Below are 24,424 nucleotides of genomic sequence, written 5' to 3' on the forward strand. Positions count from 1 at the left end.
TGGGTTGGGGTTCGGGATGAAAGTCAAGTGGGCTTGTCCGAGGCTTGACTAAACTTTTTGCAACCCGGTTTTATTATTTATTTAATAATAATAAAAGCCTTATATGAGAAGGGCCTATTTTAGCATATGTAAAATTATTTTGGTTGAAGCCTAAAAATCCGGAACAAACTTTGACTAAGTTTTATTATCTGAGTTTAATTAAATGAAAACCACGTTTTGATTAAGGAACCTCCACTAACATTTTTGGTTTTATTTAACTTAACCTCTTTTATGTCTACATTCATTTTACTTGTTAATTACAAATTTAAAATACAAATCAGATCATGGCTGGATTAGTGGGATACGAAAATCGTATCAAATATTTTGTTCACTGCTACTTCTGTTCCAACTTCATATAAGTTGAAGAACTCGATGTATCCTGGGGTATAAGCTTAACGGCGAAATATACTTTTAGGCCAGTGAAAAATTCTCACGCCTCGAGCTACTGTTTCTTTGTTAATTCGCTGTATTAGCTAACACCAATTACAATTCTCCATTTTCCTTTCACTGTAATTCTCTTCTTTTGCTTTTATTTTCTTTTCCGTTATCAATCCGCTCGATTTAACAAGATCTATCTTATTCTGGATTAAATGTTTGCTACATTACATCGATCTAGTCAATCTCAGAAAAATAATTGTATTCGTAAATTCTTTGTCGTTTTGTATGCGTTTTGTTATCTGAAATAGAAATGTATTTTTGATTTGGCCATTCAATTTTATTCTTCATCGTTTGATTTCAGGATTATACATTATAACATCACTGCAAGAACATTCAATTATATTTTCATCGAATGTCAAAGAGTTTTTGGCGACGGTGTTAGTACTTATTCAGATTTTGGGGTATTCTAATTTCTATATCTAAATTAATTGTTAAGAATTCTGGATTGATTTGGTGATAGATATATTTATATTCTTTTAATTGTTGTAGTATTGTAGTTATTTGATGGACATAATGGGTCTGCAGCTGCAATTTATACAAAGGAGAAGAGCGCCGGAGCATCCTCTCCCGGCGGCGTACGATGATTCATGGAATGCTCTCAAATGGGTCGCCTCACATTCCATTGGAGATAGCCCTGAAGAGTGGATAACCGCCATGCTGATCTGAGCAAAGTGTTTCTTGCCGGAGAGAGCGTCGGCGCTAATATAGCCCATAACATAGGGATGAGAAATGGATTAGAGAAACTGGGTGGGGTTGAAGTTTTAGGGATAGTTCTTATTCATTCATATTTTTAGGGAAAGAAGCAGTTGGCGGTGAGAGGAAAGAAGAAGAAGTGAGATTGATGATAGTGAATGTGCAGCGGAGAAGAAGAAGAAGAAGTGAAGAAAAATGGAGGAAGAAGACATAAAATGTAAAAAGAGTAAAAGAAGTCCCTAGATTTTTAGGATTTTAGTTTTTAGGTTATGATTTTAAGGTTTTAAAGTTTTAAGGACATTTTTAACACCGTGGCAGCCATGTCAGCCGATGAGTAAGCAAAATTGGCTGACATGCTTGCCACGGTGTCAAATTTTCTAGGTTAGGGTGGAATTGAAAACAAAAGGTGTGGATTTGGGTGTAATCAGTGATTTTACAATGTCAGGGTGCAAACGAAAAGGGGCTAAAAGGTGGAGGTTTTTTCAGACCATTAGCCTTTTCCTTTTAACAAAGGATCAATTCACCCCTTTGCACAAAATATCAAATGAGTCATTTTGGACGATTTTGGTACAATTTAACCCGCAACTTAACAATATCGGATCATTTCAACCCGAAACTTAGCAAAACCGATTAATTTCACCTTCCTGACACAAAAAAGGAGAGTGAGTTTTCTAATTAAAAAAATTAATCTTAATTAATCATAATTAAAAAAAGTAGAGCTCCTCTACAGCTTCTTGTTTTCTAGCTTCTACCAGAAAAATGAGGAGCTACTGCTCAGTTTTTCAGCGAAAAAATTGGGAAGAAAAAAAGTAAAAAAGAGTCCTTGGATTTTAGTTTGAAAAAATTAATTTTTTATGTTTTGAAATATAAAGGGCAAAGTTGAAATTTAAAATATATTAAGTATTAAACCAGATAATGAATAAAACATTGAGTACTATTTTGAACTTTTTGCCCTTTAAAACCAAATAGTGTGTCAAACTCTCTTAGGGAGGGTGCGATTTGTTCGATTATGCAAAGTTGCGGGTCTATTTGATCCGAAATAGTCCAAATGACTTTTTTGATATTTCGTGCTAAATTAAAGGGGTGAATTGATCCTTTGTTCATTTTCTTTTTTGAGAGGATTTCAATTTTGTTAAAGAAAAGGGTCATTTGTACCCTTGAGGTTTGGGAAAAATCAAGTGAACCTTCAACGTCCGAAAAAATTCATATATGCTTTCAACGTCCGAAAAAATTCATATATGCTTTCAACGTCTGAAAAAATGAACAGTCAAGTTCCCAATTTGACACCGTCTCATTGTTTCTGAGAGTCTATTTATGTAATCCTGCGTGGCTAAGCAAAAAAGGTCATATATGCATCTAAATTTTGGGGCTAGGATCAAGTGAGGACACAACATCTAAAAAGATTCATTTATATCTCCAACGTCTGAAAAAATGAGCAGCCAGTCTCACCATTTTGACACCGTTTCATGCTTTCTAGACTCTCTTAGTAATGATCTTACGTGGTTGATTTCTACAGTTAAATTTTTCCTCTACGGCAGCGGTCTTTCCCTTACCAGCACTAGTTCGTTGTTGCAAAGTCTATCCATTACAAATCCGAGCTAAACCAATTGACCGTTCTTATCCAACATTTGAAAGAGGAATTGTTTTTCATTAATATGCATCTTGTTTGATGTAAACTGCGGCGACACGGAAAAAAAGAAGCGTTTGACGAGGTGTAAGAGCATTCACAGTCGTTAGACTGTTTTTGAGTCTGATAGTCATGCCACGCCAGCTTTTCATAAAACCCATATTTATTATACAATCTGCACAGTAGTTAGACTTTAAAAAGTAAACTAATAAGGGTCTCATATTTTTATTTATTACATTGAATACAATTTAAAAGAACAAAATAAAAAGTAATAGAGAAAAGTGGGTCCCTTATTGAGTGGTTGGTGTATATCAACCACTCAATAAATATTGAGCTCTCATAATAGGAAGTGTTTAATACCAATAGGTTATTAAGCTTTAAAAACTCCCCATTGTGGATGCTCCAAGGCGGCGGTGTAGGAGATAGAACGAAAAATGGAAAGAGATACAATCTTTATTCTTTGGGTTGATTTTTTATAAAATTCTTGGATTTTTATTTTCTGGAGAAATGTAATTGTCGAATCGGAACTCATGAACCTTTTATCAAAAATAATTGTGATTCCAGCTCTTACAATTAATATAATATTACAATACATTCTTCTGTAAATTAAAACTTAACTGGTATATTTGAATAAGTAAATTAATTTATGCAAATCTGCTTAAATTTATTGGTATATCCATTATAAATTCAGTAGTTGAATTTGATTTACTTGGTTTTTAATGTAATCTGTTAATAATTATCATAAACAAAATTTATGAAATATATTGCTTTGGTGCAGCAGGAAAACATAAATAACCTATTAAAAATCTTACAATATAATTTGAAAATAAAATATGTGAGATTATAGTTAACTAGGTCGATACACGGTAATATTAATTTATCTAACAAATTTTTGATAATTTTTTATTTACATTTAATTGTATTATATTAAAGGTTAATGTTATAAAAATTCATCAGTTTTATACGTTTTTTTATTTTAATCACGCCGTTTAAAATCGTCATTTTCATACACGAACTATCAAATTTTCTCAAATCCATACACCGTTCAAAAACCCGGTAAAAATTCCTGAGTTGACAGCCGAATAGTGACACGTTAGCAAATTTTTGCCGGATTTTTGAACGGTGTATGAATTTGAGAAAAAAATGATAGTTGGTATATGAAAATGACGATTTTTAAACAACATGATTTAAAGGAAAAAACATGTAAAGTTTGTGAATTTTTATAACATTACCCCTTATATTAAACTTTAATTTATATTAATAAATTGAAAATTTTAATTTAATGTAGGTTAAAAAAATTAAAACAATTTAAGACCAAATAATAAAACTTTATTTAAATTTAAATTACTACAATTAAATTTAGAAATCTAATTACACCATATTAATAAATTTAATTTAAAAGTACATCTTATATCAACTAATCAACCATTATATTACCGACGAACTGTAGCTCAAATGATATAACCATTGGACAACAAACTGTCAAGGTCGGGAGTTCATTTCTCCCACAAGTGCTCCCCGTTCCCCAATTAGAAAAAAAATCAACCATTATATTAAATAAAATTATGAAAAAGATTATTTTATAAATACAAATTTAATTTAATTATTACAAACTATATAATATCACCCGTGCAATGCGAAGCATCGACCTAGTTTAATTATATTTGCACAGAAAATATGTTTTGCCAGGTCAGAGAACATCAGTTTGATATAGTTTCTTTTGGATGCTATGCAAAAGGAACTCAACACCTTCTTCTTCTTTTTTTATTTCTTTCTCTTCTTTCCTTAAACACTGACTAGACCGTCAGAACAATTTATTGGTGTCGCCCACTGGTATTTTGTCAGACGTTTGTTTGTTCCTGTTATCTCAAACTCTATAAACCGGCGCAGTCTATGGTGATTTATCAATTATAAATATGTAGAACTTTATTATCCCGCTATCCTCTTGTTAAAACTACTAGTTTGTTGTGTACGTGTGTTGCATGTGGTTTATAATTTTTTGTATTTATCATGATTTATATTTGAAATTGCTAAACGTATTTTTTTAATTATTTATGCATCGTGATTATATTTGAAATCATTATATGTAATTTTCTTTTATAATAATATAATAAGCTAATACTTATAATCATATAAAGACGGCAACATATAAAATGTACTAATTGTATATGATTTTTTTAGATAAATTTCTTGCAACCCCCAAAATTTAAATTATGTATGGTCGTAAACCTATTTGTAATAATTTATTTTTATTTACTTTTAATATAGGTGTGATGCACATGGTTAATTAATATAGTGATTGATATTGTAATCCGCTTAATGTATTATTTATAATAACAAATATAAAAAATAAATTCTTAATTTACGTGATAGATTAAAATATAATTTTTTATTAATAAATAAATATTTTCAATTTATTAATTAGTATGTTACTATCTATATTTGAGATTGTTGAGCATGACTTTTAAACTTTTAAATGGTTGATTAGGATTAAAAATGTTTTTTAATAGTTAAAGTTGAGATGCCATGTATAGAAATTAATTATTTTTATGAAAGTGTTAGTGACTGATTAGGATTAGAAAAGGTTTCTAATAGTTTAAGTCTATAAATTATGAAGATGGTATTTTTGTCATGAAAGTGTTTCCCCGCTAATACACTTTTATATATTAGTTTTATTAAATTATTATTATTTTTTATATGTAATTTATTTATAAATAACATTAAATTGACTAGTATTTTTGTTGGGTTATAAATATCTTTATGAGTTTAAGTAGTATGTGTAATATTTTTATAATAAATTTTAAACACAAGAAGTGAGTATTTTAATAATATAGAAGTAGGATTATATGATATAATTGAATTCAATTTATTTATTAAGTTAATAATTAATTAAATAAAATAAAATATTTTTCTTGAGGTAGATTTTCAACACAATTGATGGGAGTATTCAAATTTTATTAAAAATAGGATGATATGATATAACTTAATTTATAATTACAATTAAGTTTATACGGGTAATCGTATGATTTTTAGTGGTAGGTTTTGAACACATGAGTACGTAAAATGCATTAGAAATAGGATTGTAAGCTATTTGTGAGTTTGTAGTGTTTTTTCTTCATCAGGATGTAGGCTACAACAACACCTAGTTACAAATTAACCTATTATAGGAGACTCCAATACTGTCATGTAACAGTTAAGAAGATATCTCTGTAAGAGGATTACTAAAGATCATGTGGACACCAAAAGAAAGTTTGCTTGCCATTGCAGCCAATCTATCAGCTAAAAAATTTGCTTCCCTGTCCTAGATTTGAGTTATGTTAACTTTCCAATTCTTCTCTGGCATGTGTCTGATATTCATTAGCAGCTCTTCCGTGAGTTTGTAGTTTTAGGGTCTTAACAAAAGTCTTCACTATTTAGATTGCTCTTACTTTCCGTGAGTTTTTAGTATTTAGATTTTAATAAAAGTGTTTACTATTTAAATTGCTTAGAAGTAGGATTAAGGGTATTTATTTAATTAATAAAAAAATTATTTAGAGAATAATTAGAGTCCTTATTTGAATAGAAAACATCTTATTGGTTGTATTAAGACTATTAATTTTATTGATTATTTATAGTAATAATTAAAACAGGATTAAGGACTTAACGTAAAAGTGCATATTCCCCCATCCATACTTTTATATATAATACTAGCGTTTCACCACGTTCTACGCACATGAGCGGCACTTACATGACCCGTTATAATCTAATAATAAGTAAAATTTAAAATAAAATAGTTTAATTTTAATAAATTGTTATGGATAATTTTTTATTTATACGTGCTATGCCTGTAAGTAATAATTATATGACTCCTTATTTGATTTAAATATTAATTAAATATAATATTTTATTTGTACGTGCTACGCATGTAAGTGATAATTATATGACCCGTTGTTTGATTTAAAGATTAATTAAACTTTTAAATAAAAATATAATTTATAACAATTTAAATATATATATACCATAATACTATATTTAATAGTTTAATTAATTAATCTTTAAATCACATGAAAGTATTTATAACAATTGTTGAGAATAAATAATCCTTTGCTAAAGTACTGTATTTAATAAATTAACATGAAAGTAAAACAAATTAAATAAATATGTACTAAATGGAAATTTACGGAATACATATAAAAGTCTACGAAATTATTGATCAAATAATCCTTCAATTCCAATCGTTGAGAACAATACATATTCAACATTGATAAAAAAAATTCTACATAAATTCAGTTTAAGATAATCTTCAATATCTACTGTCATGTGCACTATACAAAAGTGGTTCAAAGTGGATATGTATACTTCACTGTAAACCTATTTACTTCAACTGCCTGTCTTCACCCCGTGCACACGTCACAACGAAGTGTTGTCACTGAAGAAATTAGGAGTTTCCTCTTGTTTTCTAATCGATAACTCCACCAGTAGTGTCGCATCAAATAGTAGACTTTAAATCAAACATTCAATATGTGGAAAGAATTCGTAAATTGGAAAAGATTAGACTTTAAATCACGTATTGTTATAATGTAATGTATTTTATATACTAATTTAAGTAGTGGAAGTTTTAATATACGTAGGAGTATCACTTTAATTGTAAAGTGTGTTTGACTTTGTTCAAGTGAATTGAGGAGATCAATCTATATCTTGATTTTTTATAGTTTCAACTTCACCCTCAATATTGACAAAAAAAAAAATTCACCCTCAATACAATTTGCTGCTTTCATTATAGAATAGAATTAAAATACGGATTTAATTTAATCAATATGTAGTAAATTTAAAAAGACTAGTTTTTTTGGCCACGTGCTACGCACGTTAACGATATCTACATGACCCGTTATTTAAAATTATAGCTGTATATTTTTTAATAATATATTATTATTTAATTTTATTAAACTTGTGTTTTTTTATTTGTTTTTTTTTATTATTTTATAAAATTTTAATTTTTTTTATTGGAAATGTTAAATAGTTAGAATTAGGCAATAGATTTAATTTTTAATATTGTTGTTATTAAAAAAATGATAATATGATTGAAGCAAATTTATATTGTTTTTTTATAGTAAATAACTAATAAATATAAAAAATATCAAAGCTTTACCACAAATATTATAATATAATTATTTAATGTTAACGAAACTCGTCATATTTTTTTATATATAGTGATATATCTGTGCAATTCCTTTTAAGATTAGGAATTTAACTTGTTGCACAATTCCTTTTAGGATTAGAAATTTAATACATAATGGTTGCTATTGCGATAATTGTTTTTAATATGTTTCCTTTATGAATTAAGAATGTTATCTTTCTATTTGTTAAGCACAAAAATTCTTATATGTCACAATTAGGAATATCAACTTGGATAAAATATGTAGAGGTTATTTTTGTCCGTAAATGGAAGTGTTTCCCGCAAATACACTTTTATATTTGTTATAGATATAGATAGATATAGATTAGAGATAAACACTAACATATATATATGCATAGGAGTTAACTTTGAAAACAATTCCTACTATCTTACAACATCTAATCATAATGGAATACTATGATGTGCTTGTAATATTGGTTGCTTGCTGGAAAAGTAAAATTTGGAAGTTCACTTTCATTTAGATTCCTATTTAATGTTGGATTCTTTTTATATTCGAATTAACTTTTTCACTTAATATGGACTCCTATATAATGTTGGATTCTTTTTGTATTCGAAATTCTTATAGATACTATTCGTTCTGGAAAATTTAGGGTTCCAAATTACTCTGAGATGGATCCTGACTTCCCAGATTTCGATTCTTATTCCGATTCCGATGGACTTTCAGACAGTTCTGAAGAAAGCTATGATGTGGGTCTTTCAGTTTCAGAAATTTTTACGAAAGGGGAAGCTTCTGATGAAGATCTTCCAATGAGGTGTGTTGATGATCGTATTAATATTGATCTTCTCGTGGAACAAATAGATAGGAACTGCTTGATACCAGAGTATTGTAAACGTCCTCACAAATCTGCAATCAATAAGCCGAATAAACTCTTGGATACATATGCAGTTATCCTGAGGCGTGATAAAAATATTCATGACGATCAATTATCTTTGAAAGGTAAACTGTATGGGGAAATTAGAACCGAGGGTTATGGGAAATTCAAGGAGCCGCCGGTGGACATCAATTTATTCACGGTAGAGGAAGGGAACAAAGATGCTGATCCGGTGGATCTGTCTGCTACTGATAAGTACGAGATTAAGCTGTTCGGTCCTACCAATATCGCTCGACTACCTACCTGTCTGCCTTCGATATATGTTCACTTTGATCTGCGTTTGGACAGTCGACCTTTACTGGAAGGTATTGATGAGTTTAGTCAGTATAAACCGATTTATGGAGGCTGTATCTACTTTCTGGATTTAGATACATCGGTTCTTTCTTTTTGTAACCGTGTTCTAGAGCAACGAGTTGAGATGTTGGGTACAAGGACATCTCCTTTCAGAATGTATTTACAGTATGCTATTATACAGTATGCGGCATTGGCCCAGATTACTGTTGAAATCCGGAATCGACCGGGTGTCAGCACCATCTCCGGTTCTATTTATGCTCGTCCTTGCTGTTTCACATATCAATCCCCCCTTATTGGAGATAAGGCGACCGAGGTGGCTGATGATGGCACCATTAAGCTGAAGAGGTGTATTATTGCTGTTCCGGGACATGCCTCTCTTGTCATTGTAGCTGAAAAGCTGTGCGATCAACATGGCAACGCCATTTCCAATGGTGGCAAAACTTTTTTTGTTCCTATCAAGGAGGGAATGTCTGAGCCTGCGGGTGGATCTATTGACGGCCTCCGTGTTAAAGTCAAGTGGATTTCATATAACTATTTTTACTAATTGCATGTTTGTAATTGTGCATTCCCACTCACCTAGTATTTATCTAGGCAGTTTTGAACTTTTTGCAAATAGTTTTACCTTGCGGTATCCGATTCCCAGATAAATTCTAGGTGAGTGACTGCCAATACTTTTGCTTAAGTAAATGTTGCGGTGATAGACAACATATATACCACATGATTAGGGGTATCCGCACTACCACATAAGTCACTTTCAGCAACACCGGACAAGTGTTGCTATATGTTAGGTCTGTTGCAACGCTTTTCAATCGGCTACATTTGCGGCCGCTGCAATAGGTTTTGACAGCTATTGCAACAGTTTTTTTATACTATTGTAATACAAATAAAAGCGCTGCAATTTATAGCAAAAGCAACAGTTTCAAACATCTATTGTAACAGTTTTATAATGCATTTTGCAACGATTTGTATAGTACTTTAGGCAACATTTATTTTTATAAGGCAACGATTGTATAGTACTTTGGGCAACATTTATTTTTATAAGGCAACAATTTGAATGGTACTTTAGGCAACACTTATATATACTGATGCAATGGTTTGGCTAAAACTTTAAATAACGGTTTATATAGAATACGCAACAGTTTATATTTAAAGAACAAGAATTAAAAGCGGAAACTAAAATTATACGCTAAATTTAGAAACGGAAAATATTAACTAAATTGCAATAACAGAATATTCACCAAAATAAAAAAACGGAAAATATCCATAAAATTCAAAATCGGAAAATATTTCATCCATCCATCCATTACATTACAAACATAAAATGTTCACCAAAATATTTATCAAAAATAACGATTATACTTTTAAACATTGAGCGCCTTTTCTGCTACGGAATCATTTTCCACAAATATCTTCCTGAAATCCTGCAAAACCATAAACAATGATACTCAATATATGCAAACATAATACATAATAAGATAAATGTGCATAAGAACGAGTACTTAAGTAGAGTGTCGCTCAAAATTTAGCCAACGTCTGCAAATGAAAACAATATTATTCAATTTCAACTCAATGCTTAATAGACTGCATTAGCACTTTAACTAAACTGAAGGTGTCGTACCTCTTCCTGCGAGTTGAAGTACATGAAACTCCTTGGAAGTCTTTCACTCACCCGAATGGGCTTGTTTTGATGGACAACAGTTCAACATCTATCTGCAAATTCAAAAGGAATAACAGTCACATTAAACTGGAAGAGTCTAAAAGGAAAAATGGCAGTCATTTAATATGTAGACAGTGTAAAAAGCCTATTTTTTTCTATTTTGTTTTACATATAATCTCCTATAGCCAACACTCTGACTGAAGTATTTTGTGTGCTTCTGAAGAAATGTAACTTAGCAAAGTCAAAGCCGCTTTCCGTAATCCATCTTGAGATCAATTTATGAAGATTGATATTGAAGAATTTATGACATTGGGAAAAAGAGGAACTGTGACTTTATCAAATTGACTAGTTCATCCCACACCCTAGATTTAAGAAAATATTGCCTCGTATGTTCTTTTAAGAAGAAATCAAATTCTCATTTTTCTCTTACCAATCAAGCATTGGGCTACTAATTTAGGAAGATAGCATGAAACCAAATTCTTTTGAAAAAAAATGGAAGGATAAGCTCAGTAATGATCTTGGATCATTTAACTATTCATATGAATTTTCTTATGATATATTGTAGGTTTGCTATTCCAGAATTAAAGGATCGATGGGTGATCAATTTGCTTTCAGATGCGTAAAAGATTTTAAATATCCTTTATATGTTCCAAACAAAACTAAAATGAATGTTTTTATAAATCAAAAGAGATGATAAACTTCGTACCTCTATTGTCGTATTTGGGGGAATTTCTTGAACTCCCTTACTTCCATATGCTAGCTCAGGTGGAACAATTAACAAAGGCTGCAAAACATAATTTATAAACAGTATACAATTAATTACAATTCAACCAATATTACAGTCATAATTAACAGCATACGTGCTAGAAAATTGTCTCGCCTGTCCTCCGACGCGCATACCTTCAACACCTTACCTGCATATTAATGTCATGACTATAAAGCAATTAGGCATTATCACATACAAACATGAATAAAGAACAACTCAACAACTAACAATAACACTCAAGATCTTTTAAATAATCCCTAAACTAACAATAGCTCATCTTCATCGTCTTAATCAACTTCTATTTTTGGTTTAAAACATTGAAGAGCATGTAGTTTTGTTTCAGCTATACTAACCTTCAAATATTCACTTCTAGATATTTTATCTCTGATTCTAGGTACTTTCTTTATTTTTCAGCTTGAGCTGTTTTCATCGATCACAAAATAATGGAATATGAACTTCATGCCTATGGTTTTAAAAGTTATCATCTAAACAACTAAATAATGTATGGTTTTTAAAGTTATCATTTTAAAATTATTTGCAATAGCCAAAATCATTGCCAATTTTGATTAAGTTCACAAACCTCCTCAGCAGCTGATTTGGGACAAAGAGCTCTGGTCAAAGGTTGTGGCAGCATTGCAGGAGCATGTGCACAAGGAATCTGGAATTCCTTAACCACTAGATGACTGATAACTGCTTCTAATCCTGCTAACACATCTATACCCTGCAGCCAAGAAATGTCAAAAAAAATCTCCATTACCATCCCTTGTCGATAATCATCAACATCGTCAATATCTTCATCAGGAAAACGTGCACAACATCAATAGTATTCACTTGAACGGAATATCACATAAACACACCGAATAGAAAATGAATTATAGAATCATCACATAGCCATGTAATGGAACAAAATACCTAGAATCTTTCAGAATGATTTTTGATTCAGTTTTGTAACAACAAGAGTAGCATTCAGAATATACGGTTCAATGACAACATTTGTTATCTGCATCCATGAAAGAAATCAGACAGCTAGTATTCAAAATCTCATTTAACACCATATTAAATAAAACTAAAACATATAATTCTTTGATAAGGAAACTCACCCCTATAATGTTTTAGGCCTCCCCTTTTAGCAATCAATAAGTAACGATCACCATGAGTTTTCACATCAGCAGCTATGATATAAATATCTTCATTAAACAAGTCCTCTAATATACTTATTCAAACAGCTCTGCCTGCTATTTTCTTTTCTACACAGATATAATCTCAGACTTAACAGCTCTGAAAACATTTGCAAAAGTAATAAAATAGAATAAACTTACCAGTAATAAACCTCAACAAGATTGGTGAACTTTGGATTCCTGTTAACAGCTAATCCAAGAACCTGAATAAGAATATGGAAAACAAATTCACGCACAAAAACCGGTTCTAAAACATTAAGCATGTAAATCAAATTGAAAATGAATTAAAAATGAGATTACCTTCAATCGATGGAAATTATGCACTGTAAATCAATTGAAATTGAAAAAGAGAGCAACGAAAATGAGAGCTTACCTTTCAATCGAAGAAATTGAAAATGCAAATGAAATTGTAATCGCAAATAAAATTGAAAATGAAAATGGAGATGGAGATTACTTATTGATTGCAAAGAATAACATAAAATCAAAAAAATTGTAAGCTTGTTTAAGTTTAACAAAACGAACATACACAATTCTCAATAAAATGAAAACAATCGCGTTCTGATATATTTTCTGGGGAAACAAACAAAGATCAGCGAGGAAGAGAAACTAAAACCTTGACTGAGGAAGTATACATATAGAGCTGAGATCGCAGACTTTGTTGATCTTCAACTTCATTTCACAATATATTAGTGATTTTAATTAATCTCTTGTATAGATACGAAGTTTTTTTGAAATTTGAAATGAAAACCCTAGGTCAATTAAAAGGTTCTCGAACGAGTTTTATTTTGAATTGAGAGAGAAAATTGATTCCAAATTTAGACTGTGAAGTGAAGAAGCCGGAGATTAATTTTTAATGTTTTTGTTCCAAGTGCTAGTTCCAATGAAAATTGTGCAGGTGCTAGTTATAATAATTTATCATCATATTTATGAAAACAATCGCGTTCTAATTTCAAATGCAAAGAAATCAGAAACTTTAGCAGAAAAGCTATTGTCTAGAAGAAATGGATTGTTTAGTTTAAAAAAAAAATACTTGAGAATGATAATTGCAATGTAATAGAATAAGAAAAATTAAATTATCAAAAAATATTAAAAATAAAAAAAAATTGAGATTTTGATTCAAAAATTAAAAAAATGATTTTGATTTTTTAAAAATGAAAATATAGTAAAAGTTTCCCATTTTAATTAACAATTATATATAGAAATTTTCAAATATTTTATATTTGAAATAAGATAACAGTTTAAAAGTGTTGCTAGATTCGCTAAAACTGTTGCATCTTCTAAAGCTAATGCAACCGTTTTCCATATATGCTGCCTTATGTTGTAAATTGCTGAATTTTGCTAAATTTTGTGCAACGGTTTTTAACCGTAACCTTTCTGTTGCCTTATATGTACTATTGCAACAGTATCAATAGTGTTGCAATGTTAGTGTTGCTGAAAGTGACTTATGTGGTAGTGCCGGTTAATGATGTGCAAGTAGAATTGCTTATATTATGTAGCCAATGGCATTAGTAAAGGTGCATATGCAATGGAAGTACTGATAAATGTCCAAAATTATACAGAGAAACCGATATCATTACTTCGAATCTTACTGCACTTGGCCAGATGCTTGCCTTTGTTTTTGGATGATGCAAGCTATCTGCGCCGCTCTCTTATATTCTAATGGTTGTCGAATTTTTCAATCTTTTTTATGCTTGTCTTTGATTCTTTGGAGACCTGTCTGCTTGATTCTTGCATGCATAGTGATATCATAAAATGGTGCTATCAGGGATCACTGCACTTTGGAGAATAACCACAATTCCTGAACTAATTATATACCCATTATCTTCCCTGTTGCCTTCTTGCACATTCTCCTTGTTTATTATCTGCTTAGCATCAAGTTATTAACTCTGCATTAGTAAGAAATAATACATATTCTATAACTATTGTTGATGGATAGTGTGTAGTTACGAAATAAAGCGACTTGCATATTAATTTTAGTTCATTATATAAGTTATGTGATAAATGTGATAGTTCATACCATGACATTTCTGCCAATTCTTGCATTCTTATCTATTACAGCTTTCCGTATCCGAGTATCATCTCCAATTCCAATTGGAATGCTGATGCCTATTCCATTCTTTTGAATACAGTCTCTCTGTTTAGTACACAAAATTCTGTTAACAATAATGTCTTATTAGAAACAAATTTAGGCTAATGTTTTAATTTGCATCTTACTTGATAAAAATCAGAACCCATGATCACCGAATCTTCAATTATAACCCGATCTCCTATTCGTGTCCTCATGCCTACCACTGTGTTTTTGATCTTGCACCTCTATTCTTAGAAAGTTGCACAACCATTTTCCAGGAAGCCAAACAAACAATTTCCCCCATATAAAGTTTTGATGAAAAGTTCAGAGTTGGTTAAATTGCAACTAAAGATTAAATAGAGGGCAAATGGGTAAAATATTGTTAAATCTTACATTGAGAATGCAACCATCTCCAATGATACTATCTGTTATGACTGCATCAGATATTGTAGTTGGTGGCAAGTATCTTGGCATGGTGTATACTGGAGATTCTTTATCTGAAAAGCTGCTAAAAAGGTGAAAATATTAGTTAGTTTATGATATAGTTTAAGTAGTGTGATCATTGATCAACATATTAATAATAGTAAAATGATATTTTATTCATATGAATACTTTATAAATACTATAAAGTTTCGAAGACAAAATATCGAAGTTAAGACTCAATAAATTTCCGTGCAATAGAGCGTCTAAGAGTACCGACTGCTTAAGCTTATTGTAGTTGTATTATAGTTTGAACCCTTCCCGGTATTAAAGTACTGACTTATATCCCATGTTTGATCTTTGTATGCATTCCATATTTGCTTGGTAAAATGCCGAAATGCTCGGCAAGTCCTCCCAATATCCATCAAATCGATACGCGCTAACCTGTTCTTTCCATATAACAAGAAAACTTCTCATGCTTTCTAGTTGAAAATTGTTAAAGAATATCAACGATCGACTAAATTGTTATAAATTGGAAAGGCTGAAACGTTAAAATGTAAAAATAATTATATTCATCAAAACAATTTTTTATTTCTGAAGTAAATGCAGAACACTGCTGTTCTGAAAGAGAAACTCTGAAACAATACCTTTTATCAGAATGTGTAATGAACGTAGAATTTCGGAGTTTTTAAAGGGTTTTTAAAAACAGAAACAAAATGTAGAAACCTAAAATCGGAAAGTTTCAGTGCAACACAGATTGAAACTAACCTTCATTCCAGCAGATATCGCAGCAGGAATCACTTCTGTTCCGAAGTCATTTGCCTCAGGAATGTAACTGTCAAGAAGTTCTGTCATAATCTTCTTATTAACAAGATAGATCCCCATACTCGAAAATGTACTGTGTGTCGAATCGTTGGGCTTTTCAGAGTTCTTTACCTGCAATTAATTACAAGATTCCACAGATAATTAAGCCACACAAGTACTTACAGAACAATAATGCTGATAAATCAACTTACCAATCTTAAACTAAACTCTACAATTCTATCCTGTGAATCCACTTTAAGAATCCCGAAACCTGGGTCTGGTTCTCTAACACAATTCAAAGCAGCAATTGTTATATCAGACTGGCTACTCCGATGCGCTTCCACCAGTTTCTGATAGTCCATTTTGTAAAGATGGTGGCCAGGAAGTACTAAAAACTCCGTCACAGGATACTCATCTAGTACCCACAAGCATCTTCTGATGGCATCAGCAGTCCCCTGAGAGAAAAAGAACCATATAGTGTAAGCATTTCGGAACGAACTCATCCAATTAACTTTCAGATCCAAACTACTTGTTCGAAATAGTTATGCCAAGTTAATTTTATAAGTAACTTCTTGTAGTTGTAAAATGAAAGTTCACTTACCAAAATGTATATATAAAATGTCGCTAATCGTTATGTAAAACACCTATAGTTCACTAAACGAAAAACGATATAACCTATCCGTTTATTTTACGAGGAATACCTGAAACCAGCCTTGATCTTCGGGAGTCTGATAAGCTGCAATTACTTGGACGAATCCTTCTTTGCCAAGGCCAATTCCATTATATGCTCTTGAGAGGTGAGAATTGAGTGAAGTGGAATTGAATTGTGTAATGGCATATATTCTGTTAATATTACTGTTAATACAGTTGCTTATAACTGCATCAATTAGCCTGTAATTTGCTGCTATAGGAATTGCTCCTTCTGATCTTCTCTTTGTCAATGGATATAACCTCGACTCCGATCCGTCTCCGAATACAATGGCTGCAACACTCTGCAGCCATAGAAATGAATATTAATATCATTTATTCTACATATATAAGGTCTCTAGCTAGGGGTGTGCACCGAATTGAACCGACCAAAAAACTAAAACTAAATTGTTCCGAGCCCAAAATAATATGTTTGGTACATAAATTTTAAATTTTAAATATTTTGGTTCGGTTCAATGTGTAATTTTAAAATTAGAAAAAACAAACTATATATTTATAATACACTATTTTTTTTTCTAAAAGATAATATTATATTCTTATGTATTCAAGTAATTACAATGTATGCTATACTGTTATTTGATCTAGTATTGATACCCACTTTAATGTTTTATTTTTTCCTTTATTTTCTAAAATATCCTTAAATTCCAATAAAATTTAAAAATGGAATCAAACTTTACCCCTCTAACTCGGTTTTTTTTTTATTTTATTTTTTCAAAAACCGACCAATTTTTTAAAAGTCCATTTTTGTATGAAACGAACCAAAAAAGGATGGCACATTCTAATGATGTACAAGAGAAACTATTACCTGATTAATTGGAGAGAACAGAGTGGGATATTGAGGTGGTTGATGCGAATTCGACACGAAACGCTTTCTTGAAGAAGAAGAAGAAGATACATTTGATAAATGTCTTCCTATTTCAAGAATGGGAATTTTAGAACTAGGAAGCTGCAATGCCACCACCATGACCAGTGACAGAAATATTATTTTGTCAAGAAAATAACTTCACACATTTAAATTCCTTTCTAAAATAGAGATTTAATAGAGAGAATTAAATTGAAGAGAATATTTAGGTTTCTTCTTCTTCATGGCTATCACTTTGTTGCCTGCATTGGTTGTACTTGTTACTTGGCATGGATTTTTGACATTAATTGTTTAGTGTTATGTACAGCTTTATAAGTTATGATGAAGCTTCTTATTTTTCATGTGGTGCTGATACTAAATGTTTAACTTTGATTCTAAACTTCTTGTTTTGCTTTATTCTCTTGGTTTTATGGATTTTGATTCACTTTTTCTTTTCTTATAATAACTCAAAGTGAACTATGTACAAGAATGAGTTGTACCATTGTATATTAGGATCGTTTACAAGTTTGAAGAATAGTCTAATTAAAAGAATAAAATAACTATCAAATCGTGACTGTTAAATTTGAAGATTATAAACTTTTAAAATTTCGTCCCAAATTACTATAATTCCGTCACAAATTCTCCATAATTCCGTCATAAATTTGGAAACTATTAATTTTTTATTGTAATGGTAAAAATATACTACTTTAAAATATTAGTTTCATAGGTTCGAGCTATTTCTTAAAATCAGACAGGTTGGTCGAACTGATTTAACCGAGAATCAGCAAACTGTCCAGTTCGGTTAGATGCTAAATTTCAACAAATCAAAAAAGGATTAAACCGGTAAAATTTGATTTTATTAAGTAAAGCGGACAAATTCGGTCTTCAAAAATGACTCAAATAAATTTATAGTTCAATTTATAACTATTTTATTTTTTTCTTTACGTAGCTCACTCTTCGACAATTTATCTTTTTTTATATGATTCTCACTCTCTCGTTTTTTTTTTGTTGAATCATAAACTTTTTATGAAGCGAATTTGATTTTCAGTTCAACTTAAAAATATTGGTTATAACTTCCTTCTTCCCCTGTAAACAAAAATAAGAAATTACAAGTTGATTCTAATTCAAAATGAAGCATGAAGGACTAAGGCAATTGTATTAAATGTTGGGGCAATTTGGAATGAAGTAAGGATTAAGGTAGGGATTTCTTTCAACTTTTTTTGCTTCATTATTTTGTTCCCAATTTGTCCTACATTCCTTTTGGTCAATGTATTTATTTTGTTATCTTCTACCATACTAGACATAGTTAGGATCAACATTGTTGCTAATGAAGGATTATATTATTATTTCCTTTTAGGCTGCCATAGTGTCATGTTTCTCCATGTTTTAAATTGAGATAATTGCTTTAAATTCCTAAAATTTTATTCAATATACTAGTCAATCTCTTTCATTTATTTTGATAATTTTACAAGTAAATAATTACACTAATCAAACTTGATTCCTTTAAGAATGCAGTAAAACATTCTTTCACTAAAATAAAATATATTTATTAGCATTAGGTATCTATTTTTTATAAATTCTAGTAATTCTTTTCATATTTAAATTTTAGATATGCAAAAGACGCTAATATTGGTGATTTTTAATGCATTAAACCAAAACAATACAGTTATTGAGTGGCAAAAATTGTTCCCACGCGGCATACTTTGATGTCTACATAAGCAGCTTGCAATCGGAAATTCAACATATGTTTTAATTGCAAAAATGTGAAAGTTCATGTCTGAAATTGACAATATTAAAAGTTCATATTAATATACAAAAATACGACAAAGTTGGTGATTTTTCGTGCAATTAAGTCTAATTTATACCTATTTAATTTTGATCCTTTATAAACAAATATTTTTAAATTTAAACAAAATTGAAAAATAAACAGAATCAAAATATATCATTTCAGTTCAATTTTTATTTTCTTGAAAACTTAATCGGTTTATAGAAATGGCCTTATGAACCGAACCAAAAACCAACTGTATACTACTTGCTCTGTTCGGTTGGTTTGTGCAACCAAAACCAATCTACACAGAAGCAGTTAAATTTTTTTAATCCTCTAAAACCCAAAACCCTAACCGGTAAAACAAACAACCAAATCTGAAGCTCATTTGCCGCTCAAACCGCATCGCCGACTGCCAAGTAAGTCCTTCTGTTGTTAATTAATCAAAAATGGAGTTTAAATCCGTTATGTAAATGTTTTCTATTTTAATTTGTAAAACTCGAGATTTAATCTTTATGAATGTAGGTTTTAATTTGATTCCTTTAAATATGCTAATTTTTTGTGTTTATGTGTGTTATTTTTTGTTATGATGCAGACAATGTCAGCATTTTGTGCTTCTGTTAAACCATTGAGCTATACATTGTGCAATGGTAATGGGAGGCAGAGGATTAGAGCTTCTTTGCAACAGAGACGGAGAACTTCCATGGCGGTAGTGGCCATGTCAACGGGCAGTTTTGACATCCCGATTATGGTATATTGCTTGATTTATTTTAAATTCAAAAATGTTGTCTTGTTCGTTGGCTAGCCTATTATGTGGAGAATGTGATAATATGGATGTGAAATTGTTATAAGCCGATGTCTGTCTATCAAATATACTATGCTTGATGTATGTTAATGGTATATAGCTTGTAATTTATCAAGTGGCCTAATAATTGTGCCTTTTTATTATTTCTCATTTATGCATTTTTTAAAATAAAATAATTAAGTGCATTGGGGATTGCGGGTATATGTTGGATATATGTTGTTTTCTCGAGAATATGATGATGTTATGCCAATATTAAGATGGATTTATCTATTGCTTTTCTTTCAACTTATAGTTGAGTAGGTAATTATTTTCTTAGGAATCTTGGTTTTCAGTTAAGTTCTGTAATTTGTTTTTACTTTTCACCTGCTTGAGTGATCTTCTGGCCGTGACCATGATTGGTATTTCGGTCTCTAGTAAATAATAATGTTATCTAAAGTACATTAATGGTGGTCGGTTCATTTCTGTTCGCATATTATGTGCCCCAAAACATAATCACTATGGACTTGTTTTGTTTTAATTTCATTTGACGCTTTTGACATTAATTTGTTGATTTTAGGTAAATGGTTGTAGTGGGAATATGGGGAAGGCTGTTATTAAGGCAGCAGACTCAGCAGGGCTTCAAATTCTTCCAGTATCATTTGGCTCACCAGAAGAATCTGGGCAGAATGTGCAAGTATGTGGGAAAGACATTAAGATATACGGTCCTTCTGAAAGAGAAGATGTTCTTGCAACAATGTATAATGAACATCCGAATCTGATTGTGGTTGATTACACTGTTCCTACAGCAGTAAATGGTAAGTAATATGTGTCTTGTTATTTGAAGGAGTTAACGATAAACCTGAAGTGTTGATTTTGCTCAACCCTTATAAAAACAAAATATTAGTAGTAGGAGATCACGTGCTTACCCTTTTTGCTATCGAGATGCTTCACTTTCTTACGTATTTGTCTGATTTGTATTGATTGTAAAGAGCAATTACGTAAAATATAGTGTTATTATCCTCTACATGATTGCAATTCGCTCACAGAAACAGATTTTTAATATCTTTAAGACTTGTGAGGATTACTAAAGGTCTAAGATTTCAGTCATTTTATTGTAGTAGAAGCTTCCTTGATGCTTGTTAATACTTTATGTTATGGTTGCTAACTTTTTGCCTTTTTTTTATATCATTTATGATGTTCAGGTAATGCAGATCTATATTGCAAAGTTGGAGTGCCTTTTGTTATGGGAACCACTGGTGGAGACAGGGATCTCTTGTATAAGGTAGTAGAACACTCAAAAGTTTATGCTGTGATCTCTCCACAGATGGGAAAGCAGGTAATTTAAACTGGAATATGATTTTCAAAACTTAAAAGGCTATCATGTTCATTGTCGTAACAGGCTATAATTTTGGCAGGTGGTTGCGTTTCTTGCAGCAATGGATATTATGGCTGAGCAATTTCCTGGAGCTTTTGCTGGGTATTCACTTCAGGTATTGATCTTTTACATCTTCACCCTTGGTTAAAAGCTCTGTTCTGCTTTCTTGGTTTGCTTTGATCTATCAAATGAGAAATATATAATAACTGGAAGGTCCTTTCTGAGAAGTTATGTGAAACCTTTTAATTTCGTTTGCAATGTGGCTTTTGATGAGAACCTTTTGTGTTATATATTTTCAGACTGTCTCTTCGTGAGCGTTTTAACCCTTTTAAACTGCTCCGCTAACTGCTAAGCACATTGTTTTGAGCAAGTGTGAAAGAATTCCTTGGACTTCGTTTGATAGGGCTGTCTTCAGATTTTTCTGTTCACCTGGTTTAAGCTGTGTAGCATTGTCAGGCGCAATAGATATAAATATAGTAATTACAAAAAAAATCAAGGTATAGAACACGGAGTCCTTACCTTGTTGACTCTAGCAGTCAGCTGAACTGCTATTTTGTATTGGATCAGGTCTAATTTTCATTTTGGAGATCAGAGAACTAAGTTTAACAGCTGTGCAGCTAATAGGCAGAGATAAAATTGACTTCAAAGATGGCCAGTTGAAGATTAAACTAGTAAATACTTGCTTTTAATGGATTTATAGTGCTTGCACAGTACTGGTTTGATTTGGAAATGTAGAATCTGCGGTCATTGTTTATTAGTATGATTATATATTGTTTCTACTTTATGGGCAATCATATTTTTCTGAATTGATTTATTACTCTTTATGAGTGCTTATTCATACACCTATTTACCAATATAGGTGCTGGAGTCCCATCAAGCTGCAAAGTTGGACACATCCGGAACGGCAAAGGCTGTTATCTCTTGCTTCCAGAAATTGGGTGTGGCTTTCGACATGGATACGGTTTGTTCAAATTATCTTGATGTTTCAGCAGTATTGCTTTTTGATTTAAATAAAAAATTTGAATCTGCTTACTTTCGTAGTTGATTTTGGTTGCATCTGCCATCTCAATCATGCAAGCCTAATTAATTTTAACCAGAGATTGGCATGGCTTGGAGGAAATTATATCTTGACGGTTACGTCTTTTCTAATTGACATTACTCTTCACGGAGGAAGTTTAAGCTATGATTTGTTGTGATTAGTAATCATTCCGAAGTCATTTTTCTTTTGAACTTACTTTGGCAGATTCAAATGATCCGAGATCCCGAGCAACAGATTGAGATGGTGGGAGTTCCAGAAGAACATTTGGCTGGTCATGCATTCCATATGTATCATCTCACATCACCTGATGAAACGTAATGACAAACATCTTGCTTGATATCAATTAGGCTGGTCTAGCAAGAACCAATTTTTTCACTAACAATTATATTTTCCATGCAGTGTTTCTTTTGAGTTTCAACATAACGTTTGTGGAAGATCCATTTATGCAGAGGGCACTGTTGACGCTATAATTTTCCTTGCTAAGATGGTAAGATTACTTCCGCCAAGCTTAATTTACAAGCCTAGGAACATGTTAGTTCAATTAGGGGTGAGCAATCGGTTCAAATTGGGCCAAACCGACATTTTGATTTTTTTTTTTTTTTAAACAGGACAATCAACTTTTTTAAAAAAAATAAATCTTTCAAACCGCACTAATTGTTCAATTGATTTTTTCAGTTTGGTATTGTTTGTACAAAAGTGAATTGATTATTTTTTTTATTTCAAAAGAAAAGCCAATCAAACTGAAATTAAATTCTTTTATAATTTCAAACTGAACTGAATTTTTTGGCTCGGCTATGTTATTCAGTTTGCTTCTGTTTTTGTACACCCCTAAGTTCAACTATGATGAGTTAGAGACTGAGGGATTACTTATAAGACGTCTTGTTATGACCATCTTAAGAATTACGATGTGGCAAAATGCAGGTTCGATCAAGGGCAGATAAGCGGATCTACAACATGATTGATGTCTTACGGGAGGGTAACATGAGATGAACTAGCCCAATGGTTCCTATTATGTCTGCGCGTCCACTGTCTACGCATGGTGATGGAATCAGTGCTCTGCATTTGTTCAAAGAAGAATCTCATAGTTCCAAAATGTGGTTTAGTGCGATCATCCCTGCATCTCCAAGCCCGTGAAAACCGACAAACAAGTTTTGGATGAAAGCAAGTAAGAAGGATGTGCGATTTACTCACTATTATTGCAGGATTTAAGGAGGCATTATGGTTTTTGAATTTTGTAAGTTGATCGCGAGCTTTTCCATAAAATTTTGAGGTGTTTGATTTATAACTCATGTATACAAAAAGTTGTGTGAAAGCTGCGAGAACCTGTTGGATCGAAAAGTTTTTATTAAATTAACTTTTTTTTATTAGATCCAATAGTTGAGGAATACATTAGTATGGTCTTTTTGTGCGGATTTATTCTCCAAATGGTTAAAGTTTTATTCAAAAGGAGTGGCCGAGTAGGTCTGCTGAACAGCTGAAAGATGGTGAAACTTTAGAGTTTTTTCTGGGAAAGAAAGTGAAATAGAGTGAAACTTGAAGGACTGTTGTAATTTTACTCTTATCAGATGAAAATTGATGCTGCTGTTGCAATTTTTGGTTAGCGTTGTGGGTTTCTAAACTAAAAAGTCTAAACTCGTCCTGCTTTTATCATTTCATTTATCTGGTCGCTTTTTTCAAAAATTTAAATTCATGAAGTCATTGTACTTTACATATTAATTTTATTTTAATTTCATATAAAATTATCACTTTTAAACGTTAAATCACAGTCTTTTAAAAGTTATCATATAAAATCGTCATCTTTTAATTCTTTTTGCAATTTTATCACCGATTTTAAACAAAATCGACATTGTTGAAATTAAGCCTTATTCATTTTTTTGTTT

The 24,424-nt window shown here is 31.2% G+C and overlaps 2 protein-coding genes and 2 long non-coding RNA genes across 5 annotated transcripts; 2 read left to right on the forward strand and 2 right to left on the reverse strand.

Annotated features, from left to right (window-relative positions):
• Positions 1-524: 524 nt before the first annotated feature.
• LOC126686151 (uncharacterized) lies at positions 525-1,660 on the forward strand. Its single transcript, XR_008790899.1, has 3 exons — positions 525-675; positions 779-878; positions 967-1,660. It is a non-coding gene; the product is annotated as an uncharacterized LOC126686151 (long non-coding RNA).
• Positions 1,661-12,151: 10,491 nt separating this feature from the next.
• On the reverse strand, positions 12,152-13,041 carry LOC126686120 (uncharacterized). The gene is made up of 4 exons (XR_007643786.2): positions 12,882-13,041; positions 12,663-12,734; positions 12,475-12,562; positions 12,152-12,283 (listed from the first exon to the last, which is right to left on the reverse strand). It is a non-coding gene; the product is annotated as an uncharacterized LOC126686120 (long non-coding RNA).
• A 1,162-nt stretch (positions 13,042-14,203) lies between these two features.
• On the reverse strand, positions 14,204-17,885 carry LOC126686209 (inactive glucose-1-phosphate adenylyltransferase small subunit 2, chloroplastic). 2 transcript variants are annotated; one of them, XM_050380254.1, is made up of 9 exons: positions 17,546-17,885; positions 16,734-17,024; positions 16,245-16,487; positions 15,997-16,164; positions 15,569-15,672; positions 15,202-15,313; positions 14,955-15,053; positions 14,758-14,874; positions 14,204-14,602 (listed from the first exon to the last, which is right to left on the reverse strand). In XM_050380254.1, the coding sequence occupies exons 1-9, from the start codon at positions 17,702-17,704 to the stop codon at positions 14,486-14,488; spliced, it is 1,410 nt and encodes a 469-aa protein (XP_050236211.1). In that variant the 5' UTR covers positions 17,705-17,885; the 3' UTR covers positions 14,204-14,485. The 2 variants fall into 2 exon arrangements, with proteins under 2 accessions (XP_050236211.1, XP_050236210.1); XM_050380253.1 differs by having other exon boundaries at positions 15,202-15,316.
• Positions 17,886-19,610: 1,725 nt separating this feature from the next.
• Positions 19,611-23,911, forward strand: LOC126653959 (4-hydroxy-tetrahydrodipicolinate reductase 2, chloroplastic). Its single transcript, XM_050347964.2, has 9 exons — positions 19,611-19,765; positions 19,942-20,097; positions 20,708-20,945; positions 21,333-21,466; positions 21,546-21,620; positions 22,365-22,466; positions 22,749-22,858; positions 22,944-23,031; positions 23,466-23,911. The coding sequence occupies exons 2-9, from the start codon at positions 19,945-19,947 to the stop codon at positions 23,532-23,534; spliced, it is 969 nt and encodes a 322-aa protein (XP_050203921.1). The 5' UTR covers positions 19,611-19,765; positions 19,942-19,944; the 3' UTR covers positions 23,535-23,911.
• Positions 23,912-24,424: the final 513 nt, after the last annotated feature.

This window comes from Mercurialis annua, linkage group LG6 (assembly GCF_937616625.2).
Source record: "Mercurialis annua linkage group LG6, ddMerAnnu1.2, whole genome shotgun sequence".
Classification (NCBI taxonomy): domain Eukaryota; kingdom Viridiplantae; phylum Streptophyta; class Magnoliopsida; order Malpighiales; family Euphorbiaceae; genus Mercurialis; species Mercurialis annua.

Coding starts and splice junctions, on each gene's coding strand:
- LOC126653959 (XM_050347964.2), top strand. CDS start 19,945: ATGTCAGCATTTTGTGCTTCTGTTAAACCATTGAGCTATACATTGTGC. Junction 21,621..22,364: donor TTGCTGGGTATTCACTTCAG/GTATTGATCTTT, acceptor TTACCAATATAG/GTGCTGGAGTCCCATCAAGC. Junction 22,467..22,748: donor TGGCTTTCGACATGGATACG/GTTTGTTCAAAT, acceptor TTACTTTGGCAG/ATTCAAATGATCCGAGATCC.
- LOC126686209 (XM_050380253.1), bottom strand. CDS start 17,704: ATGGTGGTGGCATTGCAGCTTCCTAGTTCTAAAATTCCCATTCTTGAA. Junction 16,165..16,244: donor TAGAGTTTAGTTTAAGATTG/GTAAGTTGATTT, acceptor AATTAATTGCAG/GTAAAGAACTCTGAAAAGCC. Junction 14,875..14,954: donor TGGGTTCTGATTTTTATCAA/GTAAGATGCAAA, acceptor TGTACTAAACAG/AGAGACTGTATTCAAAAGAA.